Source organism: Trachinotus anak, unplaced genomic scaffold, assembly GCF_046630095.1.
Source record: "Trachinotus anak isolate AG129_WGS33_773 ecotype Australia unplaced genomic scaffold, CSIRO_AGI_Tana_v1 ptg000012l, whole genome shotgun sequence".
NCBI classification, from domain to species: Eukaryota; Metazoa; Chordata; class Actinopteri; order Carangiformes; family Carangidae; genus Trachinotus; species Trachinotus anak.
In genome coordinates, this window is record NW_027273863.1 from 22,279,454 (window position 1) to 22,304,761 (window position 25,308).

Sequence of the window (25,308 nt, forward strand, 5' to 3'; positions counted from 1 at the left end):
GCCCTCTTCTTGCTCTCTCTCCTGCACCTTCTTGGACAGTCAAACACAATGTGGCTCGCCCCTTACAGCTCCACAAGCCACTGGAAACCATTTTTAACCTCATCCAACCCCGAGCAATTACACCAGCAGCTGCTCCCAGTCACTCCACGTATGTGTGTGTGCGGGTATACTTACGTGTGAACGTAGCAGTGTTGTATGTGCATCTTGTGTGAAGATCGCCATATGGCCTGTGTGTGTTTTTGAGTTCGCACTGGGTAAAAGCCTCAGTATGGCCTATGTAACCGTATACCATGAGTATGTGTGAGGAGTATGTTGTATGGGTGGCTGTAATGTGTGCATGTGTGCGTGTATGGGCCAGGTGGCAGCTTGAAACATCACTTTAATTAAGCCGGAGAGCCTGTTCTGTGGAGGAGCGGCCCTCTCTGATTGACTCGTATGTGTCACCAGCAGGTCGCTACAGAACACACAGACTGCAAAGAGCCTGCTGGCACAGAGCTGCAGCTATTAATCACTGCGGCTTTTCTTTCTGCACTAATAATGATGCAAAGTTATATAACTTCAAAAATGATTCCCTATTGTGTTAAAAACTCTATGCTCTAATGCACCCAGAGCATATATAACTGTAATTCTGCTATATTTAAGCAGCATTTTAATGATGCAGCCGGTCGAGGTGGCGAATTTTAACTACTTTAGTGTTTGATTGTTCAGTCATACTTTATTGCATTACAATATGTTTCAACATTCATCTGAGAAGTAACAAGTCATAGTAGCTTTTAAATAAATTATGTGGAGTAAAAAGTACAATATTGCTATCTGACACGTGGTGTATAGAAGTGGAAGTATATTGAGCATAAATGCAAAATATTCCATTGCAAGTAATTCAAAACTGCACTTAAGTCGAGGACTGGAAAAGTACCTCTGTCTGCTGAATTCAATGGAGGATATGTAAAAAGATACCCACGCTCACACTCTCAGACCTTCACAGTTTAGATGAAGAGGCTGGTCATTGGTGCTGTGTCTGATGGGCCATCAGAGAGACAACATTAATCACCAGCCACTTAATGCAAATTGTGCTTAACACTGCATGAGTATGGATATCATTATGGATCTTTTATTGAATTTGATTTATATACTTATGTGTATTAATTATTACAGCTTTGTATTTTTTGCATTAAAAAACCAGCAAACCATTAACAATATTTTAAAGGGTCGTATGATCCAACGGAAGATTTTAAATCATTTTCCATGGAGGCAAAAGAATCAAAAGATTTTCATACCACAGGAGTAGAGTAAGAATTATCTGCAGTCAGGGGTAGTCATGGATGTTCAGGATGAAAACAGTTGGAATATATTTGTCTTAACCTTGACTACTGCACCCATATAGTCAATTCATAACATATGCACTGGGTTTCAGCACAGATGTTTAAATGAAATATAGCACTCAATGCTAACAGATTTGTTAACTATGCGCTAACTATGCAAAAGTGAGTAATTTATTATTATGCCAGGCAAAATGTGCAGTGTGTATGCACTGACATCATTGTGTTCTGCTGATTTAGGCCTGCGGTTATCATGCACTGACCATATTGTATGATGCTGAACTGCAAATTAAGTTGTACTGTTTTAATGTAGAGGCTATAATGTCATATAATGTCCAAACGTGTTTTGCACTGACCATATTTTCCACACAATGCCACCACACCTACAGTAAAGACCTATTTTACACATACAACTTAAAATACTGTCAGTTTTGATATAATGTTGATGCTGTGTCATGCACAGACAACACATGTTCTGCAATACTGAGTGCTATATCATGGCATCAAGAAAACCCTCGTCAGCGCTCGGCGACGTGCTAACAGATTGCTGTTTCATAACAGCTCCGTGTGCTGAGAGAAGGGGAAACATGCACGTGTGATAGATCGCATCTTGGCATGGTGCTGCTGCAGCATTGCTGCTGCCGCCGCCGCTGATGGCTTTTCAATATAGCATTGCAGTAATTTTCCATAGAGCTGTGTGACTAATGGCGTAAACAATGGAGCTGAATGTTCGCGTTATGGGTCCATTATAGAACTATCAGGGCAGGCATGTAAAGACGGATGCCTTTGATCAGCGCTCTATTGTCGAAGCCAGGTGCAGGAAAGAGGATTTGCGTTTTAAAGTGTGTCTTAAGTGTGTGTGTGAGAGAAAGCGAGGGGAAGAGAGGAAGAATGGAGTGAAATAAAGAGATAGAGTAGTAATAAAGACAGAAACAAGAGACACACAAAGACAATTGAACAGGCAAGAAGGTAAGAGCTGTTAAGAAAGAGACAGAAAACCCACCAAAGTGTTTTGTTTTTACAGACCATTGGCAAAGCAATGAATTGCTTAAATGACTCCCAGTCTATTTGTGCAGCCACCCAAAGTATCTCATTTGCCTCTGATGCCTTTTTCCCTACACAGCATAATGACCCAAGCTGGTGACGTCATGCAGCAGTTACCTCAATCAGCCAATGGGGTTTCCCGGCTATCACGGGCTGCCTTGGATGCTGAAGGGAGCAGTCAGAGTCAACAAGTTAGACACAAGAGTCCCGTAGATAGAGACCACCTACTGACGAGAAGTCAATACAGGGATGTGATGAGGGACATCTGAGCCAAAAACAATAGAGTGGGGTGGCCAAATGTTCAAACATGGAGAGTCAAGGGCTGTGAAAGTCATGGCTGATGGGTTATAGAAACACAAATGCACCTAAACATTAGCTGCTTTCATAATGAATCAAGCAGAAATGAGCTCTGCTGTACCGGAGTGAGTGAAAGTATTAGGCACCCCCATGCTTGAAAGCTGAGCACAACAATCCAGAGTGTCACCCGACTAATGACAGCCTCTAGTGGGCTGCTGTGAAAAAAAAAGGTGGATGATTTTGGGGTCATCGGAGCGATTTCAAGAAGTGAGTGCTTTTTCCACTTCAGTTGTTGCATTTTGTCTGCTGTGTAACCCTCGACACAGCTCTCTCTCTCTCCCTCTCTCACAGGATGAGTCATGCCATGCCAACCTCAAAACGCCCCAGCTAGAGTGCCGGCAAAACCTGCAGACTAAAGCTGCATGCATATTATATCCTGTTAGCTTTTTTTTTTTAAAAATAATTACACTTTTTTTCAACTGTAGAGATGCAAAACATGAGGTGCAAAATATCAAAATAAAAATCAACAGATATACCAGCATGTGACCTTGAATGGAACTGATTTTCTCCTTTCGTCTCCCTCATTATCACTGACCTGGACTATGATCAGACAATAGAATCTATAATCAATATGATGAGTGGCATGAACACAGCTCTGTTTACTGTTACTGTGCAATTGTGAGGAATCAACCTGTCATCAACATGCATCTCTGGCAGGAAACTGTACTTTGCTGAATTTCTGACAATCATAATACAGATGAAATTACTTTGTTAATCTGAAAGAAGTTTGATCACTAAATTAACATCTCAATTATTTATTGAGCAAAATAAAACAAAATCAAATGTGTAGACGTTTTTCTCTTTCATGTCTTATAACACTGAGTTTCCATTGCAGTTTTGCACAAAACAGAAGTCGCCAAAACACAATTGCGAATTGTCTGTGTTTCCATTGAGTGATGTTATGTAAATAAATGTGGGTTTTCTCCCCTTACAATATTGTTCCAATTAAACATGATGAAAGATTTCCAGCAGTCTGCCTCTCGGCTGGAACTGGCTTCTGGGACATGATACAGCAGGCGCCAAAAGTGCGAAAAAAGGGTTTCTATTTCAATTTTGCAAAATATTGCTTTGAAAAACCACCTCACCTTTTTTTTTTAAACCCTTTTTTTTTTTCTTTCAAAATTTCCATGATTCATTCTTAAATGCACAATTTTAATTGCGCATTAAGCAGGTTAATGGAAACGCACCTACTGCTGGTCGGAAAAAACAAGCAATTTGAAGACATTACATGAGGCTCTGGGATTCGACATGATCAGTAATCTTCACAAGTTTCTGAAATTCCTTCAACTAAACAATTAATGGATCCACTGGAAATCTATATTACTTGAGAATGGATGCTTGTCCATTAAAAGCCGCCCCGTTCTACCAGAGGCACACCCTGCATCTAAAGCTCTACGCCATCACGGTGCCAATGCTGTTGTTGTTGTTGTTGTTGTTGTTGGCGGCGAGATGTTTAAAATGAGGCGCCTGACAACAGATAACATCTGAAAGGCATTGAATCCATTATGGTGGTTGATGTTCCAGGAAAGGGTGAGGAGAGGAGCGGCTCATCTGGAGGTTTGGAAGTTAGGAATGCAGGAGAGGAGGGAGGTGAGGAGAGAGGAGACAGCAGGACCATGGTGCATTTCCTCAATTTAGCTCCCATCCCTGTGGTGGCATTGATTCTGAGGGAGGTGGGCGTCCGAAAGAGGAGAAAACACCCTCTTTTACTTCCCTAACTCCTGAAAGGTTGAAAGGAGCACTAGGCAATAAATGATCAGTTCCCAAACCTTAAACCTGAGACACAAGAGCCTCTAAAACAGCAATTAGAAGGTTTTCATTTCAGTTTCACATCTGAGAAAATAAATAAATGAAGGTAAAACATAACACTGAAGCAACAAAGTCATTTAGAATCTTAACAACTCAGTAATCTCTCACTGCTACTGCACCTCCGAATGCCAGAGCACAACGCTGCCAAGGGTGGCTCACGCTGAGCCAACTAATAATGTTAACATTCACCACAGTGCTGCTAGCTCTCACTGAAAAAGCAAAAGTTACTGAGAGAAAAATGAATCCCTGCTGTCTTCCCCTCTACTTATTTTTATGCTGATGGAACACTACATGTCGTCGTGCCTGAGTGTGTGTGTGTGTGTGTGTGTGTGTGAGATGTGCCAGTTGCAGTGACGATAACCGTCAACGTCCCACCAGAACGTTCCTTCACGACCACGATCATCCACACAGCTGGCAGGTACGACCGCCAATCAAATTAAATGGCCAATTACACTTCTAATGCGCCACACAAAACCTAACCATTACCTGCAGTTGGCCAGATGTGACCTGAAGGTGAGGCCAGATGTGAAGAGAACTCGAGTTTGGTATGTAAATGGTGATTTGTGAAAATTGAATAGCTTTTTTTTTTTTTTTTTTTTTTTTTTTTTATATCAGCAGTAAAGACAGATGAACATTTAACAGCTGCTGTGGCGGAGGAACCTTCTGGGGTCGCGTGTGGCTGCGCTGCACTGGCGGGGGATCCAGCACATCCTGCTGAGAGCTGACTCCTCACAGTGAAAGTACACTCTCACACTTAAACTACACCTGCTGCCACTGTCGGGAACGATTCCAAGATTAAGAAAGTTTATTTGCATTCTGTGCGTGTGGGTATTTATGGAAATGATCTATGAGGCTATAGATGTCAAGCCCCCCCCCCGTACAGATGGCGTTGAAGCTGGCGAAGTCTCTGTGAACGTGTAGCATGAGGACAGCCAGCTCTGTCTGCAATGAAGTGAAACAAACTAAACAGCCTGTTTGTTATTCACCTCACCTATCAGAGTGAGTCTGCAGCAAGAAGGCCAGACTGACAACCTTATCCACAGCCGCCAAATAAAGCTAACTCCCATGTGTTTCCACCTTCGCTGACAAATACAGCTCTGAGGGGAGTGATGGAGCAAATTATTCTGCAGCACAAGTCTGAGCAGCCCATACTGATGAACCATGAAATTGTGATTTGTCAGAGCAACTCTGGATGGAGATTAAAATTATTGTTTCTGGCTAACATTTATATGCACGACTGGTGACTTGCACTTTGATTAACCAGCTGGTTTACTGGTGGAATGTAGTGAATGCATGCATAAGCTATTGTTTTTTGGTGTTTTTTTTTTTTTTTTTTAATCCCAACTGGGTGATAACATTCTGTGTTTTTCCTTGCAGAGATTAATAACATCCATGCAGAGGGGAGTTCAGGCTAAATGAAGGAGTAGGAGCTGTTAAGCAGGAGGAGGAGGCGGCTTTGGGAAGCGGGTTTAATTGCAGGCTAGTGTTGGGGTGGAGTCTTACCGAATCTCTGGGGCTTTGCACCTGGGGCTCAGCATTCTAGAGGGGGGAGGGAGAGGGAGGGAGGGGGGCAGAAGAACCAAAAGTAATCAAGCAAAAACATTTATGACAGGAACAGTGAAAATCTGAGCACAAAAAATAACTGTTGTGGGGTGAACTTGTGGGGTGATGAATGAATGAGCATGCAGGACATGAAAGAGATCAATGTCAGCAGACAGATGGGTGGAAATCGCTGTGCAGCGTGCGCCCCGACTTATAATATAAACTGTGGGTCAAGATAAAATGTCGCAATCTTCAAATCAAAATCCTGACACACTTTTACAGTTTCAGTCTGTTTCACTCTAACCGGTGTCCTCTTACTCTCCAGCTGCCATAATCCACATGAGAGAAACTCAGTCATCTTTATCCAGATTGCTTTCGGCCAATCACAGTGACCGAGGTGAGCTCACAGCAGCGAGCTGGGCTTAGTGGACAGGTTTTGAAAAAAAGGACCTGCACAGAATGTTCTGAGCAACATTCACTGATAAATAAACTGCACGCCGAATGTTTTTCCAGTCATTACACACTGAATCCTCTGCTGAACATGCCTTTATGTAGTGAGAACTGAACTTTCAACCCTGAGTTTTGCATCTCAGGCTGTATACAGACTACGTTCAGGGTCTTAAACAAAATACTACTGCAAGATGAGAGAAAGCAGAATCTTTTGAATCAATTAGATTTATATACAAGTAGATTCCAACAGCAAATTATTTTGTAGGAAATGTAATGGCTGGCTGGATTATGTTAATGCTAACAGGAAACTTTTTTTCCTAATGTGCCTAGATGTGCATGGAGAACAGCATATTAGCATTTCTTTTTAGCACTGCACTTTCCAGGAGTCTGGTCTGCTGGTCTTTTTTTATTCCATTTATTGGTTTTACATGTCTTATTATCGGTCTAATTGGATTATTTAATCATATTTTACTCTACTTTTTTAGCTTTAATTTACATATCTTTATATTATTATTATTTTTTTTTTTTTCTGATCATATGTTGCTTCTTAATAATTTTTTTTTTCTGGTTTTTAATTCATACATGTCATTGATGTGTTTCATTTGTGTGTAATGTGCTTTGTGCAGCACATTGTGCTTCCACCTGGAATGAAATGTGCTGTATAAATAAAGCTTTGCTTGCTTGCTAGCATAGCGATAACAATTTACACTGCAGTTCTAATTCTTTTGTTAAATTGCTCTTTCATCATGTTATTTCTAAGACTGACGGGTGTTAAAATATGTCTAGATCATAAACATAAAGTATGTGGAAGCTGTAGAAATAACACAACAGCTGTTGACTTTATTTGGTCATTAGACTACATTAGGTTCAATATTTAAAGCTTCGTAGCTGCCATTTTTTATTTATACTTATGTGTCATTTATTCTTGAAATTCTGTTTTGTTTAAGCTCAATTTAGTCAAATTGTTTTTTTTGTTTTTTTTTTTATATATAGTATTGAAAAGCACTTTAGCTGCCTCCTCTGCCTCTGAAGCTCATGCTTAGCCTTGCTCACAACTTAAGATAAAAACTGAAGCTGTGCACTGGACCTCATCTCCCTCGAGTCCCATCGCAGCCCCCTCACACTGCCCCCCTCCACCCCCTGCAGCTGATAACCACAGATCAAATAAATCCCACCATCATCTAACTACCAAACTACGCCGAGTCAGCTGGACTCAGAGCAGAGTTCTAATCTGAAGATGAGTATCGACCAGTGCGGCGCCTCCTCTCATCCAACTTCACCCGTGGCGACAGGCAGCCAATAGCCTCGTCTGCATACCCTCGCTGTGATAATTGTCACCAATCAGCCATTTGATTGACAGCACTTGCCAGTGAATAGCTGCTCGTGACTCTAATGGCCCCGGTGGCTGCAGAGGGTGCTGGGAGAAACCATTTTTATGACAACGGAGGGGAGGATTTAAGGCTGTTTGGTGCTATAACTCACGTTAGTACTCGATAAAGTGTGTGTTAAAGCCAGCGAGTGGAGCTGCAGAGATAGCAGAGAATCATTGACCGACACTGTGGAGTAAACACCAGTGTGATTTGAAGCTCGCCAGCAGCCTCCACTGTTCACTCCTCCCTCAAACAAACAAAAAAAAAAAAAGCACTTAAGCCTCAATGTTCTGCCGCCTTGTTTTCTTCTCAGCCGTTATGAGTTCACTTCTTAATAAAACAACTCTGAGGTAACTGAAGTAAAACATCTGGCATCATGTAAAAACACGACCTTGAGGAAAGTAAACTGTTGTAACAAGCGTAGCAACTACATTAGCACCGGTTTGCATGAATCATTAAAGTTACAAGCTGTAAGTGGAATCTGCCCACACTGAGTGACAGCGGCGGCGTCCAGGAACACCACACAGAGACGCACAGGTAAGGACGTCGCCTGATTGATATTCAAGACAAGTGTGTTTTTCACTCTCTGCCGACTACCTGCTCTGCGTCTTTTCTGTTCATCCCCACATCCATCAATCTAGCAAGTCAGGCTAGAAGGCAAAACGCACGGCGAGGGAGAGGTGGAAGTACAGAAACAGAGAGGGTTAGCTAATAAAGCGAGGAAGTGAGGGAGCTGCTGAATGAGGATGAAAGGGTGACAGATCAAGAAAGACTGAGCTGTACTGGTTTGCTCTGGGGCTGGCTGCAGCTTGATAACAGAGAGGTGCAGCCACGGAGCGGGACAATCAGGCTGCATGCTCGGCGAGCGTGTTGTGTTAGCAGGGACATGAGAAGACAACACCGCAGCTCGCTGTGGGGGATTAACGCCACTCATGGCAGCACAGACACACTCTCACATGTATGCATGAGCACACACCCGTAATCTATTCCTGTCCAAGCACGGGGGACTGTATGTATGTCATGATGTGAGGGATGAAGAGTTGGAGGGATGTTCTGAGGGGGTGACAAACGTACCACTTCTCGAGGGAGGAAAGCATCTTCCTGGCGTAGGACCAGCAGGCCTACGGCCCCGCCCATGGGTGTGGCCCTGAGCAGGGACACCACCTCCTCCTGGGTCCGCCCATTCAGGTCCACTCCGTTCACCTGAACAGGAGACACAGGTCACATGGCAATATTTTAAAACAAGAGACACAAATTTTCACATATCTATCACTCGTAGTTGGATCATTTTCTGAGTTGAGGAGTTGAGTCCTTAATACAAGGATCAACTCGTATTTTCATCACTAGTTTATCACAAAAAAATAAACATGCTGATGCTCAGTGATGCGGTGTTACATGGAGTAATCCTTTATGCAAATGATTGGGAATGTAGGATGACTATAACTTCAAAAGCCTGCTCTGTTCTTGGAGCAAAAGATAAAGTATGAAAACATGTTTGATTTCTCTCCAGGACGCTCCATCTCCATCTAAAAACAGTCACCTGAAATTAATTTGTTCCACTTTAAATTCAACAGATGCAGGTGTTTTTAAATGGATTAAATGTTTCTGGGGTGTTAATTCTGCTTTCTCTCATCTTGTAACAAAACGGCTACTTCTACCTGGTGGAGGTCTATAGTCTAGAAAACACAATGCGTCACCAGATAATTACATCAACCACCATCTAACAGAAGCTGCTGTCTGAAGTATTACTGCACTGTCACATTTCCTCACCTCCAGCAACCTGTCTCCTGCCTTGAGGCGGCCATCTTGGATGGCAGCTCCCCGAGGCAGTATGTTCTTTACGTAGATCGGTGCCGAGCCCCCGATGGGAACGTCCCGTGATGTAATACTGAAGCCAAGTCCCTCAGGACCTGTGGGGCGAGGAGAAAGGAGAGAAAGATGTTATGATGAAATCTTGAGGCAAAAACAGAAGCTGCTCTGTTTCCTCTACAACACTGCAGCTCAAACTACTGCAGATAGGTTCATATTGAACGGCTCCTCAGGATTTGATGTACGTGTGGGCAACAGTTGATCAGGACTGAAGAGCTGACAAACAGCCTCAGGAACATAAATGAAATTGTACGTTATTTTGCTAATCAACACCTCACTGTCAAACCAGCACTGAAAACAATTCAATTTTGGACCAAAATCTAATCAACTAAATCAACTCACTTAAAGGGAATCAGCTCTGTGCATCAGTGGATTCTCCCCTGAAGCTGGAATATGTTTGTGAAGTCCTTTTTCTTAGATTTGACCAAATCTGAACTGGTGCAAACTGACCTATAACAACTGTTCTGACAGTGAAGGTCATCCAGGTCACAGTATATACACCATGTATGTAGATATAGACATGCTGATGATTCTCTCTACCTTGGCGTGAGACTCTACAGTTACATCACACGTATGTTTGGATTTTGCTTATTAACCATCCACGTTTATGTGTTTTCCTTGTGTACATTTGCAAGTTTTTCCTGCAACCTCTTAAGACTGTATCATCACATCATCGACAATCTTTTAGTCAACATACAGGAAATGAAGAGAAACCCTGCATCCTGTCAGCAGAGAGCTCAAGTGGGTTTATAGTGAATAATTAAAGTAAGACATACTGTAAGACAAGGCAGCTTAATGCTTTCAAAGTGAGATGCTGGACGATGTAATGAGCACATGCAATTCCATGCTGCCAGGAAGGAGGTGCAGCCTGAAGACTTTCATATTTTTGCCGGATATTTAATTGCAGTCAGACACTGAAAAAACAACCTGCACTCTCTTGGGTTGTGCAGGGGTTTTCTTCCAGCATGTCCATCTCTGTCAGCATGCTAATGATCAACACACTTAAGCCAGTCCCCCCTCTTCCCCCCTCCTCCTCCTCCACAAGCATTACATCTGGTCACATCCTGCACTCTTACAGCTCTGATCAAGTCACCACATGTTTGTTCTTCAGAGAGCTTTGTGAAGCGACTGTTCCAGATGACTTTGTGTGTGAGGCTGTAAAACAACGTCAAAAATAAGAACAATAATGCGCATCCATGTTGTATCAGAGTACTGGGCCTAATCCTGAAGCCTGTCTGACTGAGCTGCTGCAAAGAAAAGCAGAACGCTTCGCTATTCTGTTTCACATCCTCTTCCCTAATCCTCTGCATTGATGAGCCAATCAACTTCCCACAGGCAAGACGTGGTGCAGTATTATACTCACCGGTAAATGCCTGTGGTGTTCCTGGCTTTAAACAAGGAGGAGGATCTTTAAAACTCCCATTAGCTTGATTAAGACATACCTAAGCAATTTCCTGTGCAGAATGGGATTCTTTGATTGATTTTGATACTCCCTGGGATTTGCGAGCAGACCGGTGTCTGATTCAAGCACATAAACAATGAGGGAGTTTAATCTGCGCTCAAAGCTACGGGCTTAAGTCGGTACTCAAAACAAAACAGATGAGCCAAATGGCCTCTTGGGAGTCGCTGTTAATCCCCGCAAGTGTCTGCTCCGACAACAGCAAACAAAAAGGTGGAATGAGAAAAGATAACATCTCAGAGTGAGAACATAACAGATCCTCCTGGCAAATCATGCACAGGATGCGGAGTTTTTCGCGGTGTTATGACAAAGCAGAGAGGAGGAAAAGACTTATGATAGAGGAACGAGTGGAAATAGCGATCAGTCAGGACGGAGTATGCAACAAGCAGCTGGGAGTTCTTATGTTTTATGTTCTGGCTTGAATCCAGCCGAGAGAGGGAACAGATTCTGGGTGGAAACTTCAATGGGCATATGGTGCAGCCCTGTCAGACTCTTTGCTGTGGCATTTGACAGCACACGGGGACCAGCGGCTGCTTAGCAACAAGCTCTCTGGCCCTGAGACCTGGCGCCGACACCTGGTATCCTGTTGGCATAGGTTTGTACCACCTGCGCCAGCTGTCAGTCAAAGACTACGCAGAGGAGATCTCCTCCAAAGCTTTATTCCCAGCGTCGCCTTTCATTCTGTGTTTCCACCTCCCACAGTCTGAACAGTCCCCTGCTCGCATCAGTACGGTGAACTCTGGATGTTTTTAAGCCCGTTACATCATCTTTCAGATTTCGCATGCTTCTGTGTTTGCGCCGTTTCTCAACAAACTGTTCCTGCACTTGTTTTGATGTGCCACCAATGGGGAAATTGCTTGTTTATTCGGTTGGGATACAGAGTCTAGGAAAACATAAAGGATCCCTCTTATTTTTGAAAGCCAGAGGAATTCAAAGCATGATGTGAGACTTTCACAGACCCTCTGGAAAGAATCAGCCGATACTTCAAAAACAAAATGATGTAATACATCAAAAAAAGGACTGATATGACTTTTTTTTTCCTACAATAACAACACAGAACTTTTCTGAGAATGTGCTTCTAAGTTCCCAGAGTCTTTGGACTTTTATGGCTCCAATCAGACAGAGAAATGCTGAGAGCCAAGTGCGTCACAGCAGTGGGATTGCCCCGCCGCCACCTTCCACATAGAAATTGGCTTCTTACATCACTATGTTTCCCAGGCTCCTGGTCAGAGTGGCTCAGGTGAGGCTCACTGCATCATTCACGGTGTTACAGTTGTGTTTGTGCCCCACATGAACTCTACCGTCGCATCTTTCCTGAAACACATGAAGTCTACACGAGCTCCACCTCTCCTTCACCTTACCTTTCTTTAGCTGGATGTTGAGCCTCCTCCCGACTTTTTTGGCATACCCCCCCGTCGGGGTGGAGTTTAGCCCCCTCTGAGGTGAGTGCGTGTGCCCTGTCGGAGGCTTGGCCGCAGACACCGCCGGGTGAGTCAGAGGGGGGTAGCCGTCGGTGGGGCCCGGGTGAGCGTGGGAGTGAGGGTGCGGGTGGGAGTGTGCGTGCGTCTGGGAGCCGTGTCGGGACATCCTGTGCGGGGTGTGGTCCATGCCGGAGACTGTGCTGCCGGTCAGGGAGTCGGGGCTGAAACGGCCCGAGGCGTAAGCCGGGTTCCTCTCGGCGTGGGACAGCTGCTCGTAGTGCGCCTTCATGGACGACGGCACCACGTGAAACATGATGACCGGAGAGCGCATGGCCTGACGGAACATGTTCTGGGCTCTGGAGAAGGTTTTGGGAAGGGAAGAGGAGGGAGAAAGAGAGAGAGTCAATTATTTGACAGATTTCAGCCCTTAATATCTTTCTGAGCCATTATTAACAATTATATGCATTTATACTTGTCTAGTGAAGCTCTCCACCTCCACAGTGTCTCTCTCACACACACCCACACACCCATCCTATATAAATATATATATATAAAATCCATCTTCGCCCACCTGAACATTCTGACATGTTAATTAATACTTATTGCCAGCGTGAGCGGCTCTAAAAAGAGACTGAACCCTCCCTGACAGCTCCATCACATAATCCCCCTCATTTGATGAAGGAGACCTCTATCCGATGGATAGTTTGCAGAAAATCCTCTTTTAAACCCCCCCCCCTTCGGTGAGAGGCTGAGCTCATGTACAGTAGGTGTGAATGGAAACTTATGCTGGCTGTCAGCACCCTGTAACAGCGGAGCCTTGTTAGCACCACCTGTTTCAATAAAGCAGACTGTGGTATGGCCCTTCCTTCGCCCCCCGCCCCCGACAGCTGAACGGACGCTGGGGAAAAATGCCGGACCCCAGAATTTTGTATTGCTCGTCGCACACCCTGACTGACGACTAGAAACTCCCCTGGAGAATTTTGTTGTGACATTCCAAGCCCGCTTTTTTCCCAGACACTAATAACCGTCCCCTGAGGAGGACGGCCTTGTCTCGCCATCTTTTACGATTTCAGGCCGGATCGAGTAGCAGCCGATATGTAATCTGCTCCCTTATAAAAATACCGTTAAATAGCCAGAGCAACTGTTGACGCACTTGTAACAACACTATGCGTGGAAGCCTTATTCCCATCCATTACTTGACTAATGGCTCTCACAGCACGGTTGGCTGGGACAATATAATGTGACTGGGATTACAGGCCAAACTATATACAGTCATTTCTCATGTATCCTTTGTAATATCTTAATATGTTAATTGCCTTGGGCCACTGCTCCAGTAACTGTTTCAACCAGAGAAATTGTGTCTTTGAAAACTGTTGACAGCATGTTCTTACTGTACAGGGAACAGGGACACAGTGACAGTGATATTCCTACTGAAGTAAAAGTCCATTCACCTACATTATATTGGCATGGCAACAAAAATTTATGAGATAAATATATCAAAACCTTAATCATCTGTATGACCCAAAACCACAAGAGGTAAATACTAAATTTAAAAATAATGATGTTTAGTTTGTTTTTAGTAATTTTTTTTTATTTAGATGAACAGACCCTTTAAATTCCTGTATTTCCAGGGAAGCTCTTTGCATAGTGCATATATTACAGACTGTATACCACCCATGAATTGCACCATTGCAGATGAAAACATACATGCATTTGATATATGGCACATTTATGCAGGTAGAAGAAAACAGATCAAACACATGTATGCATCACTGCACTCCTGTTATTGCAAGTAACATGAGAGGTGCAACACCAAGGCATGCATGCATCATACAGGAGCTGGAAAAGAGGGAGGGGAGTTAGCGGGTGGGTTTTGTTAGGTGGGGGGATGAAAGCATGAGACATGAACAGCGCTGGAAAGCAGAGGCTGTGAATGTTAGGCAGCCTAATTCCGATTCCTCCCAGCGGAAGGACAGAGAAAGGTGTTACAATAGGAATCCAGTGGAGCTGTTACTGAAACACAGGGGAATACACAGCAGAGACTGCCTCAGCGATGAAGGGTACAACCTACAGGAGTTAGAGAGGAAGGTTAGCTGAGCACAGTGACAGGCGTCAGAGGAGCCTGTGCACTGGCGGGAGCGCGGGGAGAGAGAGAGGATAACAGCAAAGAAGAGGGGTTTAAGACTGTAGGTGGAAGAAGAGGGAAGAAGCAAGGGTCCCAATCACACAGGAGCTCAGCAGTGGCCCCTGCGAGCTGCTGTCTTACTGTTCAAAGCGGATGTTTCGCAGGTCTCCGTTATTGATACGGACGATACAGTCGTTCTCCTGGAAGAGGCCTTGCTGCTCGGCCTTCCCGCCCCGCTCCAGACGCTTGACCAACAAGCCAAGAGTCCTGAAAATGTTCAAAGGTTTGTGTCAACAAGATGCAAGGTGATGTCCTTGGAGTCAATATGGCTGAAGTGTCTTTAAAAACATTTGTATTTTCCACTGAATGCTGTGTGACATTACATGGCCTGATGTTCTCTGCTTTTGTATCATCTCTAGCACAAAAATGGAGCATTTCTAGCCTGTGCCTAATTGCTGCCTCTGCGTTATCACGGGGTGCTTGAAGAGAGTGTGCAGTGTGGTCCTGTCATTTGCATCATCAGTGCACCAGTGAAGGCTCATGAGAGAAAGCAGTCGCATCACATCAGGGCGCTTTAGGGCCTGTGTGGGGGTGGCATCTATTCAAAGGCAATCAACACATTCAAAAACTCCACTGTAGTTCTGCCAGGGTTGGAGCTTCACAGGTGTTCATTTTCTAACCTCGACGACTTTTGACTCTTTTCTCAGCAAAAAAACAAACAAAGTGCTTCCAGCAAATGACAGGAAAAAAAAGGCACCATTTAATATTTATAGGCAGGTTTGAGAGAGGTTGGTCTATCACACTGTAGCACTTCAACTGTGTTGTGCTGCAACGGTTGTCGCCCTGTAATCCGGCGTGGCAAACCGGCTTATGCCTCCCTGCACAGCCGCAGCGAGAGGCTAACTTCACCTGAAAGGGCGCTTTGCGGATTATAGACCCAAGTCTGAGGAAGAAAATCAACTGCAGGTATGAAAAGCGGCATAAACCTAATCGAGTCGTCTTCTGCACATAGTCTCTGTCCGTTTGTGTATCAAGGTTTTTTCCGAGCTAGTGCGAGCGAGCGTCGCCTAGGTAAATTGGCTTGATTTCAGGGTTTAGTACTTGCCCCAGCCTCTGGCTTATAATTCAGTATGAATGGGAATGTGATTACAGAGAGGGCAGAAAAGTTCAGGAGTTGAGAAAGTTCAGACAATTCCGCTGATTGAATTTGTGTGAGAACACAATGCGATTTGCCGTGGAGGGGCTATTTCTCTGATGAAAGCCGGGCATCTTAATCTTGGGATAACGCCCACCCTGACATTTCCCCAATAAAAGAAAAGTGCATTATAAATGTGCTTTTAGGTTGATTAAGTCTGGCAGCGAGAAGAGCGATATGATCTGGATTTTCAATAAAGTGCGACAGTCAGTTTTGTAGTGGCTGATCATATTTGTGAGTCCTGGGGCAGAGTCGTACATAAAGAAAGTTTGGACGTTTGTGGGGCTGCAGTCGCCTCTGCGCTGGTGGCAAACCGTGGCCTAGACCTGAAACTGCTTCAAAGAAGTTTCGTGAAGTTACACAGTCGACCGCACTGAGCTCCACAACCTCCGAGAGCTGCCCCTCTGGGTGCATTTAAACCAGATGTGAAATTCCTCTAATTCCTTCACAGCTTTGTTCCAGCTGTGTATGTGTGCTCCTGAATTGTGTTGTTGTAGGTATGTAGGTATGTAGGTATGTGGGTGGGTGTGTGTGTGTGTGTGTGTGTGTGTGAGTTGTGTGCACTGCTTAGTGTTTCCTTTGAAACATGCAAAGCTGATGTGACAGCAGCCACAGAGAAATATGACGGTGGCCTGCAAACCCTAAACAAGCATGATTGATCACTGTAAACTGGCAAATGGCTTCATGATGACATGCAAACCTGAACCTGTGTGTGTGTGTGTGTGCATGAGTGATGAAGTGATTACACATGGGCACCAGAGAGGAATGTCCACTATGCATTTGTGTGTATGTGTGTTTCATGTGATGCAGTACATGTGATGTCTAGGGTTTTTTTTTTTTTAGATCTCAAAAAGCCCAAATTAACATATTTATAGACATTTCAGGGACCAAATTAACAACAAAAGTGGATTTATTTTTATGACTCTACATATAAGGCTGACAAGTCATCAGCTAAATGGGGTAAGCAGGCAAATTTCTTCCTTTTAAAAGTCTAAAAGCTGACAGGTGTGTCGCAGTTGTGCTTTCCAGTGAAAAACCAAGACTCTATATAGACAAAACCACTCTTTAGCCAATTAAACACAGTTAGTTAAAGTGCAGAACTGTACACGGACTAAGTAGAGAAAATGATAAGGGATTGTTTTCAATAAATTGCATGTAGTTAAAACAAAACCTTTATTTTTATAATTGTTTTCCATTTTGTGCCGCTAACTCTGTCCTGTACAAATCTGAGCACAAAAAGTCACTAATTTCAATCTGAACAGTGTTTCAGCTCTTTTTTCAAACGTTTAGACGTGGTTTTAAATCCCTCCTCCTCTCCGTCACTCTGAGCAGCACCGTGGCTCTGCTCTGGATATTTTTACCTGCGGTCCCTGCCACTGAAAGGCACCACGTGGATTCCCAGGGGCCCGCCATCGTTTGACACCTCCACCAGTTTGACTATGTCTCTGGGAGACGGTGATGGATGGAAGACGGAGAGATAGGGGTGGGTGGGTGAGGGGAAAGGGAGGGGAGAGGAGAGGAGCGGAGAGGAGAGGGGTGACACCATGTGGGCAAAAACAAAACCAGGAAATAAGATGATGATGAAAGGAAAAAGGATGACAACAACAACAACAACAACAACAACAACAACAACAACAACAACAACAACAACAACAACAACAACAACAACAACAGTGGTGTAAATAAATAAATAAAAATAGAAAGCAAGAAGGTGCTAGAGGAGACAATAAAAATAGAGCAATCCAAATAAATCAAACACACGTAAGGGATAAAACAGAAGAAGGTTTTCAAAAGTCCTCACACACACAACTTTAAAAGGAGGCGATGAGAGAAAAACCTGTCAAAATGCTACATATCTATTTTTTTGGGGCGGGAAACAAAACCTCCCAGAAGCTACCTCATACATATTAAAATCAAACCTCCAATCCCCCACTGTTCCAGACACTTAATAATACATCTAAAATGTAATTTTTGTCTTTTCTTTTGGTGTCTTTTTTTACCGTATGATATTTGCAGCTGAAAACGCAGCACAAACCGCGAGTCAACACATCAAACATCGCTGACTCACGTCAGGGGAATAACCTGCACCTTTGCCTTTTTAAACTCAGCTGCCACATTTCTGCTTTTCTGTGGAGAACCTTGCTCTGTTTTGTGTTGTGCTGCATGAGCGTGACTGACTAACCACTGCCCACAATGAGAAATGAGCTGAAATTCACTCATCTCTGAAGCGCTCTCACGTGCTGTGTGTTTTAGCTGCAAATGTCAACGAGTAGAGTTTTTTTTTTTAATTTATTGTTTTATCTGGAGACAGATTAGGATTGTTGACATGCAAACTGCTCTGCGCAGCTGAAAAACAGCACAGGCTTAATGAAAGTGAGAAAAGATAAGTCCAAACTTTATCTTCTACCCAGACAGACATATTTCCCATAAAGCCGTGGGCTGTAAAACATTTTATTGTTTTTATATCGAGATGAATATTCTTGATGTGATCCTTTGACCCTTTAAAAGCACAACACACAGCAACAGCTATTTGCGAGGCGGCGTCCTTCACTTGTCACTCTGTTTGGCTGTAAAACATCTACACACAGGCACAGTTTTACAAGACGCCAGATCTAATCACTTCACAGCTTTGATACAATGACTATGATTAGCTTGGGGAAAATGGGCCCCTTGTTGACAACTAAGAGGCGGGAGACGCCGGATTCTCTGCAAAATCATAGGAATAATAACAATACCATACCTGCATATTAAACTGGAAGCATGCAACAGAGCAAAAGAAAAAAAAACAACAAAACAAAACATGGTTGTTAATAAAAGGAGCTGAATGGGTTGGTGCGTGGGAGAAGCTCTGATGGCGAGACGAGGATCATGTTGGCTCGCACAAAACAGAGTTATGCAAATCAGGAGGAAGAGCTGAAATGAGATTTTCTCCAAACAAACCTGGATTACAACACACAACCTGCTGCTCCACCTTTGAACGGCTCATTGTGAAGAGAAGGGGAGGAGACAGATGATTCACCAGGGTCAACCTTACAGACAAACTCACAATTCACACAACCTGAGTGGTTCTTTTCATAGTTCTGACCATGACCGCTCACCAAGTTAACTGCTGAAATCTATGAGCAAAGCAACATCACCACTGGAGCCTGATTACTTGGTTGAGTCCAGTGTCATCATTCCTGAGAGAAACCACGGCCCCGAGAGCTCGACACACTGCAACTTAAGAAAACACAAGCAAACAGACAAAACACAAACAAACACGGACGACATCTTCTTCAATGTGACAACACAACATCACGGCTCGGACACACTTGTTGAAGAGCAAGTGCACATGGATGTGTTATAATACATCTGTGCAGGGGTGCCCAAGCCCGGTTCATCACTTTCTTGTGTTCCCTGGAAACACTGTGTTGTGTGTATTTGCAGCACATGTGTTGTCAAATCCATGAAGATGTTTTCTGAATTAGTTTGTGTTTTGTCTATTTATTGTCTGGTTTTTTGTCTATTTGCCTGTGTTTTCATAAATTGCAGTGCGTTGAGCTACAAATCACAGCTGAGTTATAATAACCCAGAGTTGTTGTAGGCGGAGTGACATCAAAAATATGACAAAGGGTTCATTGCAAATCTCTGTCCATTAGGAAAAAAAAGCTGTTATATTGAACATTTTAGCACATTATATCCAAAAACATTAGAAAATTCACTGTTCAATAGTGAAACTATTCAATAAGCAAAAGCCCTGAAGCTGAATGATCCTCAGATTAGTGTCATTGTGAGAGAGGAGGTGTCATCCTCCTAAATATGCAGCAGTGTGATTCACATTCACTCCAGAGTTAGCAGCTTACTGAGCTTCAGCCTTTTGCAAAAGGCAAAAAACTGAGGAACCTGATCCACGAGTGAGCGACTTACTCTAGTGACCTCACGGGGGTGTGGTCCATGCAGGAGTCAGCTCGTCCCACCGGCTCGATCCGACCGTTCTCTCCCTCTCTGGCCTCTTCCTCCTGCAGCGAAACACAAGCAAACAGAGGTACAGTGAGACGGCTTCAGTGATCGGTATTCCTGTTTGAGATCGGGATGAAGCGAGCGTTGTGTTCACACTTGCGACACAAGTGGGTTTGAAGCCGAACCGCGACCTCTGCTGCCATCGACTCTTTCACATTAGAAGAGATTGTGCTGCCGTCAGGTGACGAATCAGAGACAGATTCAACAGTAACACACTTCACACAGGATAACACAACCAGCTGTGGTTCCCAGAACTCATTTTTGTTGTTGACGCCTCAAAGTCTGCTGCATTAAGCCATTTTCTTGTTGTTGTGTAGACCACTTGACTTCCTGTTCAGTGGCGATGCAGTTAAAGAGGAAGAAGCTTAAAACACAAGTTGTGTTCAGCAGGTGAAAAGTAGGCTGAGCTGCTGACCTGCCGAAGCCAGGAGGGACAGAGTGGAGGAGGTCGTCCACACGTATAAAAATACATGCCCTTTAAAAAGCCTTCGTCTTCCAAATTACACAGCCTTTGTTCTCCCTGTGTATTAATGCTACATACTTGGTGTATGTCTGCTTGAATACTGAAGCTGAGACATGTACACACAAACACACACAAACACTCACAAACACTCTTTGTCACACACTCACACACATACGCACGCGCACAGATAGGGAACAAAGAGCAAAGAGGAGAAAAACGAGAAGCAGAGAAAGAAGGTCATTAAAATTTCAGGGCGACATCGGAGAGGAGAGACGAGCGAGGAGCAACAGCGCAGGCCTCCCCGGCAACCGGCCACCTCATCAGTATGAAAATGAGCCTGCCGTTACCGTGGCTGCCATACGGTTGCCATGACACTTTGGGTGCCTGGAGGACGTACAGCTACAGGGCAGTGTACGAGTGTGTGTGTGTGTGTGTGTGTGTGTGTGTGTGTGTGTGTCACTAGGACTTGTGACTGCCATCTTTTAATTTAGCAGCCGTCTCCTGCTAGCTCAAAGTGCAGAGTGTGGGAGTGAGAACAGAAAGACAACAAGTCGCAGCTTTTTCTGACACACACTGGTGGCGAAGTGTGAGACAGGTAGATGTGTGTGTGAACCGTTTCCTCACACAACTGTCAGAGATGTTTTCAAAGAGACAGAAAACAGGGGCTTATCTGTGGTTCAAGGAATCAAAGTTGATGCAAGTCATCAATAACATTTTGGTTAGTGTGGTATTCCAGCATATGGATATGGATGTTTACCGGCTGAAATACTTTCTGTTTTTAAATGTTATGCTACAGGTTTTAGTCTGTCTTAGTTTGGGATTATTTTTGACATCAGTGGGCAAAAATGCCATAATCACCTTTCAGCTAATTGTCATTCAGGTGGTCTGAAAGCAAACTAGATGTCTACACCTCCTCTTGGCTCTGTTTTCAGGCAAGACTTGGCCAATCACATCCCTTTTCTGAGAGGAAGTGATCCTATTGGCTGTTCCACAAATGCAGATGTGTCTGCACGTGCCCTCGGAGATGGAGAGAAGTTGCTGCATTTCTCCCGGAGGCTGCTAACTTCCTGTCCCTGTAATATCTAAACATGCTGTAGTGGTTGGATGTGTAGGTGGATTTAGCATGAGCGTGTTGTGTGCATGTGTTTGTCTGACGGGAGGGGACAGCTGTCAGTTTTTCTGTCTTTTCTAGATTTCTGCCCATCTCAGCTTTAATTATGCACAAAATCTAATGTACCAAACGCATGTTTTTATAGAAATCCTGTCCAAACTAAATTTAAACAGAATAATATTTTGCAACTCACAGGCTTTTCAAGAGGAAATAAAGTGAATGGAAATAAGAATGTTAGGTACTTAATATTCCTGCATCACCATAAGAAGAGTATTAAATTGTTCTGCCTTGATCTCCTGGCCTAAAAACATAAGCATGTGTGGAGGACTATGAAGAAGACAGTATGTTTCTTAAAAGACATTTCTTGGCTCAGCGGACGGCAGCACTGCATTTAAAGACTTTTTACAGCACCATAAAGGAAAAAAATGAGCACATTTATAAAGGGAACGCTCCTAAAATGGGTCTTTTTAAAATGCCAAAAATGTGTTCAACTATATGGTGCAAGCCTATGATTTATTTACTAGTAGTGCATAGACCCTTTTCTGTTGAATGTATGGAAGATTCAGAGATTTCAGGCAGTAAAATCAGATGCAGCCCAGATCACTGACTGTCCAGCTCACAGAGAGACAATAACAACTGCGAGAGCGTCAGAAACACATCTAACACTGTTCAATATTCATCAGAAGATGAGGAAATAAGGGGCGGGGGGGCATCAGAGAGGGAGAGGAGTCGCTCGGCGCTATGATAGAAGGAGCAAATGAGATCGGCAGTCATCACAGAGCAGGCAGGCATCTCACAGACACTTTATTTCAATATGCAACATCTCTGAAGAAGCTGCCGGCATGCTGACAATTCTACTCTACACTCAGGCACAGACTGTGTGTGTGTGTGTCAGTGTGCGAGACAGGGGAAAGAGGGGAAGAAATAAAAGAGAAAGATAATGAAAGTGATAGTGATGGAAGTAAAATTAGAGAAAGCAGCTGCCAATGTCAATGTATCTAATAAATGCCGGTACATTATAATTACAACAGGACAATGATAACATTAGCCTAAAGCAGAGGTTTTGTTTTTCTCCTTTTGTTTTCCCTGCACAAAACAGACTTCTATTCCAACTTCTACTTTGGGAGTAGGATGTGATGTAGCAATTGAAAAGTCCAACTTGCAATAAACAATTTATTTGCAATGTTTTAGTGATTGCATTTTTGCCTGATGTAGGTCTAAGACCAAAACACTACAAATAAATCTTTTATTGGACGTCAGACAGTGTGCAGGATTTCTCAGCTGCTCCATTTCCTCGAAAACCTTTTGTTTCTTGTTCAAAAACAGAAAAACTAGACTACTCTGCATGTAGGAGTTGTTCTGAAACTTTCAGTTATATTTCATGGTCTTCATCAGCAGATGGAGTGAAATTACATGTTGAAATTTCTTTCTTAGCCCTTCCAAGACTGCCAGCTAACTTTCAAAAAGATAGCTTCCAAAAATAGTCACATTTCCATCAGTTGATGAATTTCCTGTGATTGGATGGAAAGGTTTAAAACAGCTACTAAATAGAGAAATTGCTGTTTCCAAGGAATCAGGAATCAAGTGTGACCCTCGGCTGATGGAGGAGTTTTCAATCTGTCTTTCATTTGTTCCACTGTCTGTTCATTTGAGCTAAAGCAATGACAGCCTGATGCTGATCTGTGCTGTAAAATAATCTCGCTTTCGCTTTTCGAACAACAACTCGTGCTCAACTCGAGCAGTTTGACTGACAGCTGAACCAATCAGCTTTTACATCAGCAGCAGTCCAGCAGGAGACACTCAGGATGGCATCGCCACGCTTTCCCAACCACACCACCCAGACGTCGCCCATTCCCGGTGCTGGGAGAGTGCCGGGCAATGCAAAGAGACCGCTAGCTGCATTAATAATTCAGCACTGAGTTGGGGGGTTAATGGCTAGCAGGCTAGACGGGCGGGCAGGTATGATGATGAGCGGCCGATGTGTTTTTTTTTCAGCTGAGTCATTGTTTGTTTCCTGGATGTGGAGAAGGAGGCAGGCGGGCAGTTTTCAGGCCCGGGGCTCATTAAAGATTAATAGGAGAATCCATTGGGGCCTGTCCTTTCTATCTCTCAGACCAAATGAAGTGGTCTGCACCTAGTGTGTATGTACGGGAGAGAGAGCGAGTGGAGTAATGCCGCACTTTAATGAAGTGCTGCCCGCTCCCCTTTCCTGCCACTTTGACCGCACTGTCACTGTGAAACTGATGCAGATGCCTGTGTACGGACTCACACAGGCAGGAACCACAGGGGTGAGTTTTATTTGCAGGAATGGAGTTTAACTTCCTAAGGACAAAAAATCTGGAGTCAAAATTCAAACATTTTGATGCTGAAAAAATCTTAAATGAGACTGAATAAAAAAAAACAGTTACAGATCTGGATCCTATCATTAGTCTGAAACAGCATTAAAAGTTTAAAATCCAAAAGATCACTTCTCTATAATGTTACACTGTGAGAAGTCTTTGATCATCAGGTGCCCATGATCAGCATGACCTGAAAGGAAGTTATTTAAACCTGTGCAGTAGTGAGAGACACTGACACAGTTTTTGCTATTTCTACATACTTAACATTAGCATCAGCAGCTGTTTACCTACCAGTTTAGAAGAAATGTTGCGAGTTCAGCATCAAACCAGCAGTGGAAAGCAGCACCAATGTTAACTCTTGTCTCGATCACGTCTTTTCTACCTGCGAAGTTAGCATGCTAACCAGCTAGCATCGGAACGCCTCATCACTTCCGGATGGTAATTCATGTCGAGCTTCAACTGGCAGGTTTTTCAAGTTTAGCAAATGTTTATTCAAATAAACAGCAGGTGGAAGTGTTAACCTTCACTGGGTTTTTCCATCAGGATGGTTTTCAGCTTAAATGAGAAAGTTTTATATCCACCCAGGTCGGCTAAAAACAAGGTGTTTAATGCTACTCGTTCTGCACCAACCCACCGACAAAAAGAAGCACCAACAGCTGGTCAGATTTATGGTCTCATTTACTTACTGCTTTATCAGGTAGTTTCTAACTTAAACCAAACTTTTACTGAGTTTTGATGACTGTAATCTTCTTGTGTTTAGACAGTGTTTAAAGGGAAGTTCGTAAAAGCTTCTTTATATTTCTCAACAGGTGTTGAAAAGGTAAATAAGGTATTGGTACCGAATCACAGTTCTGGTGTTAGATTGAAAACAATACCCAGCTGTACGTTTATATGTAACCTAACAAACAACTCATTCCTTTCTAACTGAAAAACACCATGACGACACACACACACACACACACACACACACACACACACACACAGATGCAGAGACATCCATCACTGTTAACTGGTATCTGTGTCCTCTCCAGCAGAGCTCCATATGTTCACAACCGGATGAAACACTGAACCTGAGACAATAAATTAGCCTTAACCTCTAACCTGAAGACCTTGACACACCATCTGGGTCTGAGAGCGAAAGAGAGAGACAGATGAAAGATGTAATTAGAGTTCAAGTTATACTCCACATCATCTTCATATGTAAATGTCCATGAGGAATCACGGCTGGCAGCTTCTCAAGATCAACACAGCTGTTCTAAGCTTATAGGTTTTTTTTTTTTTTTTTTAGTTCATTCCTGGGAAAAATCCTCTGATGCAGAAGTTGATGAATCCAGTATAACGTGGATCATTAGAGCAGAAAAACAACCGGCTAATTAGCATTAGCAACATTGGCAACCATGGCTGTTATGACAAAAGCAGAGCAACACCTACATAAG

The 25,308-nt window shown here is 43.5% G+C and overlaps 1 protein-coding gene across 13 annotated transcripts in view; it reads right to left on the reverse strand.

Annotated features, from left to right (window-relative positions):
- The window catches only part of LOC139629195 (partitioning defective 3 homolog), a 237,741-nt gene that overhangs the window by 104,105 nt on the left and 108,328 nt on the right, over nucleotides 1-25,308 (reverse strand). For 5 of the 13 annotated variants that reach the window (XR_011692923.1, XM_071491670.1, XM_071491673.1 and 2 more), the window contains exons 6-13: nucleotides 19,867-19,958; nucleotides 17,322-17,405; nucleotides 14,907-15,032; nucleotides 12,581-12,996; nucleotides 9,662-9,801; nucleotides 8,966-9,094; nucleotides 6,033-6,068; nucleotides 2,481-2,528 (exon numbers count right to left, since the gene is read on the reverse strand). Coding sequence is in view for 12 of the 13 variants with exons in the window: in XM_071491670.1 (XP_071347771.1) it covers nucleotides 2,481-2,528; nucleotides 6,033-6,068; nucleotides 8,966-9,094; nucleotides 9,662-9,801; nucleotides 12,581-12,996; nucleotides 14,907-15,032; nucleotides 17,322-17,405; nucleotides 19,867-19,958 (1,071 nt within the window). In the remaining variant the exon portion in view is untranslated. The remainder of the gene's footprint in view (nucleotides 1-2,480; nucleotides 2,529-6,032; nucleotides 6,069-8,965; nucleotides 9,095-9,661; nucleotides 9,802-12,580; nucleotides 12,997-14,906; nucleotides 15,033-17,321; nucleotides 17,406-19,866; nucleotides 19,959-25,308) is intronic. The other 8 variants (XM_071491677.1, XM_071491672.1, XM_071491669.1 and 5 more) reach the window with 3 other exon arrangements.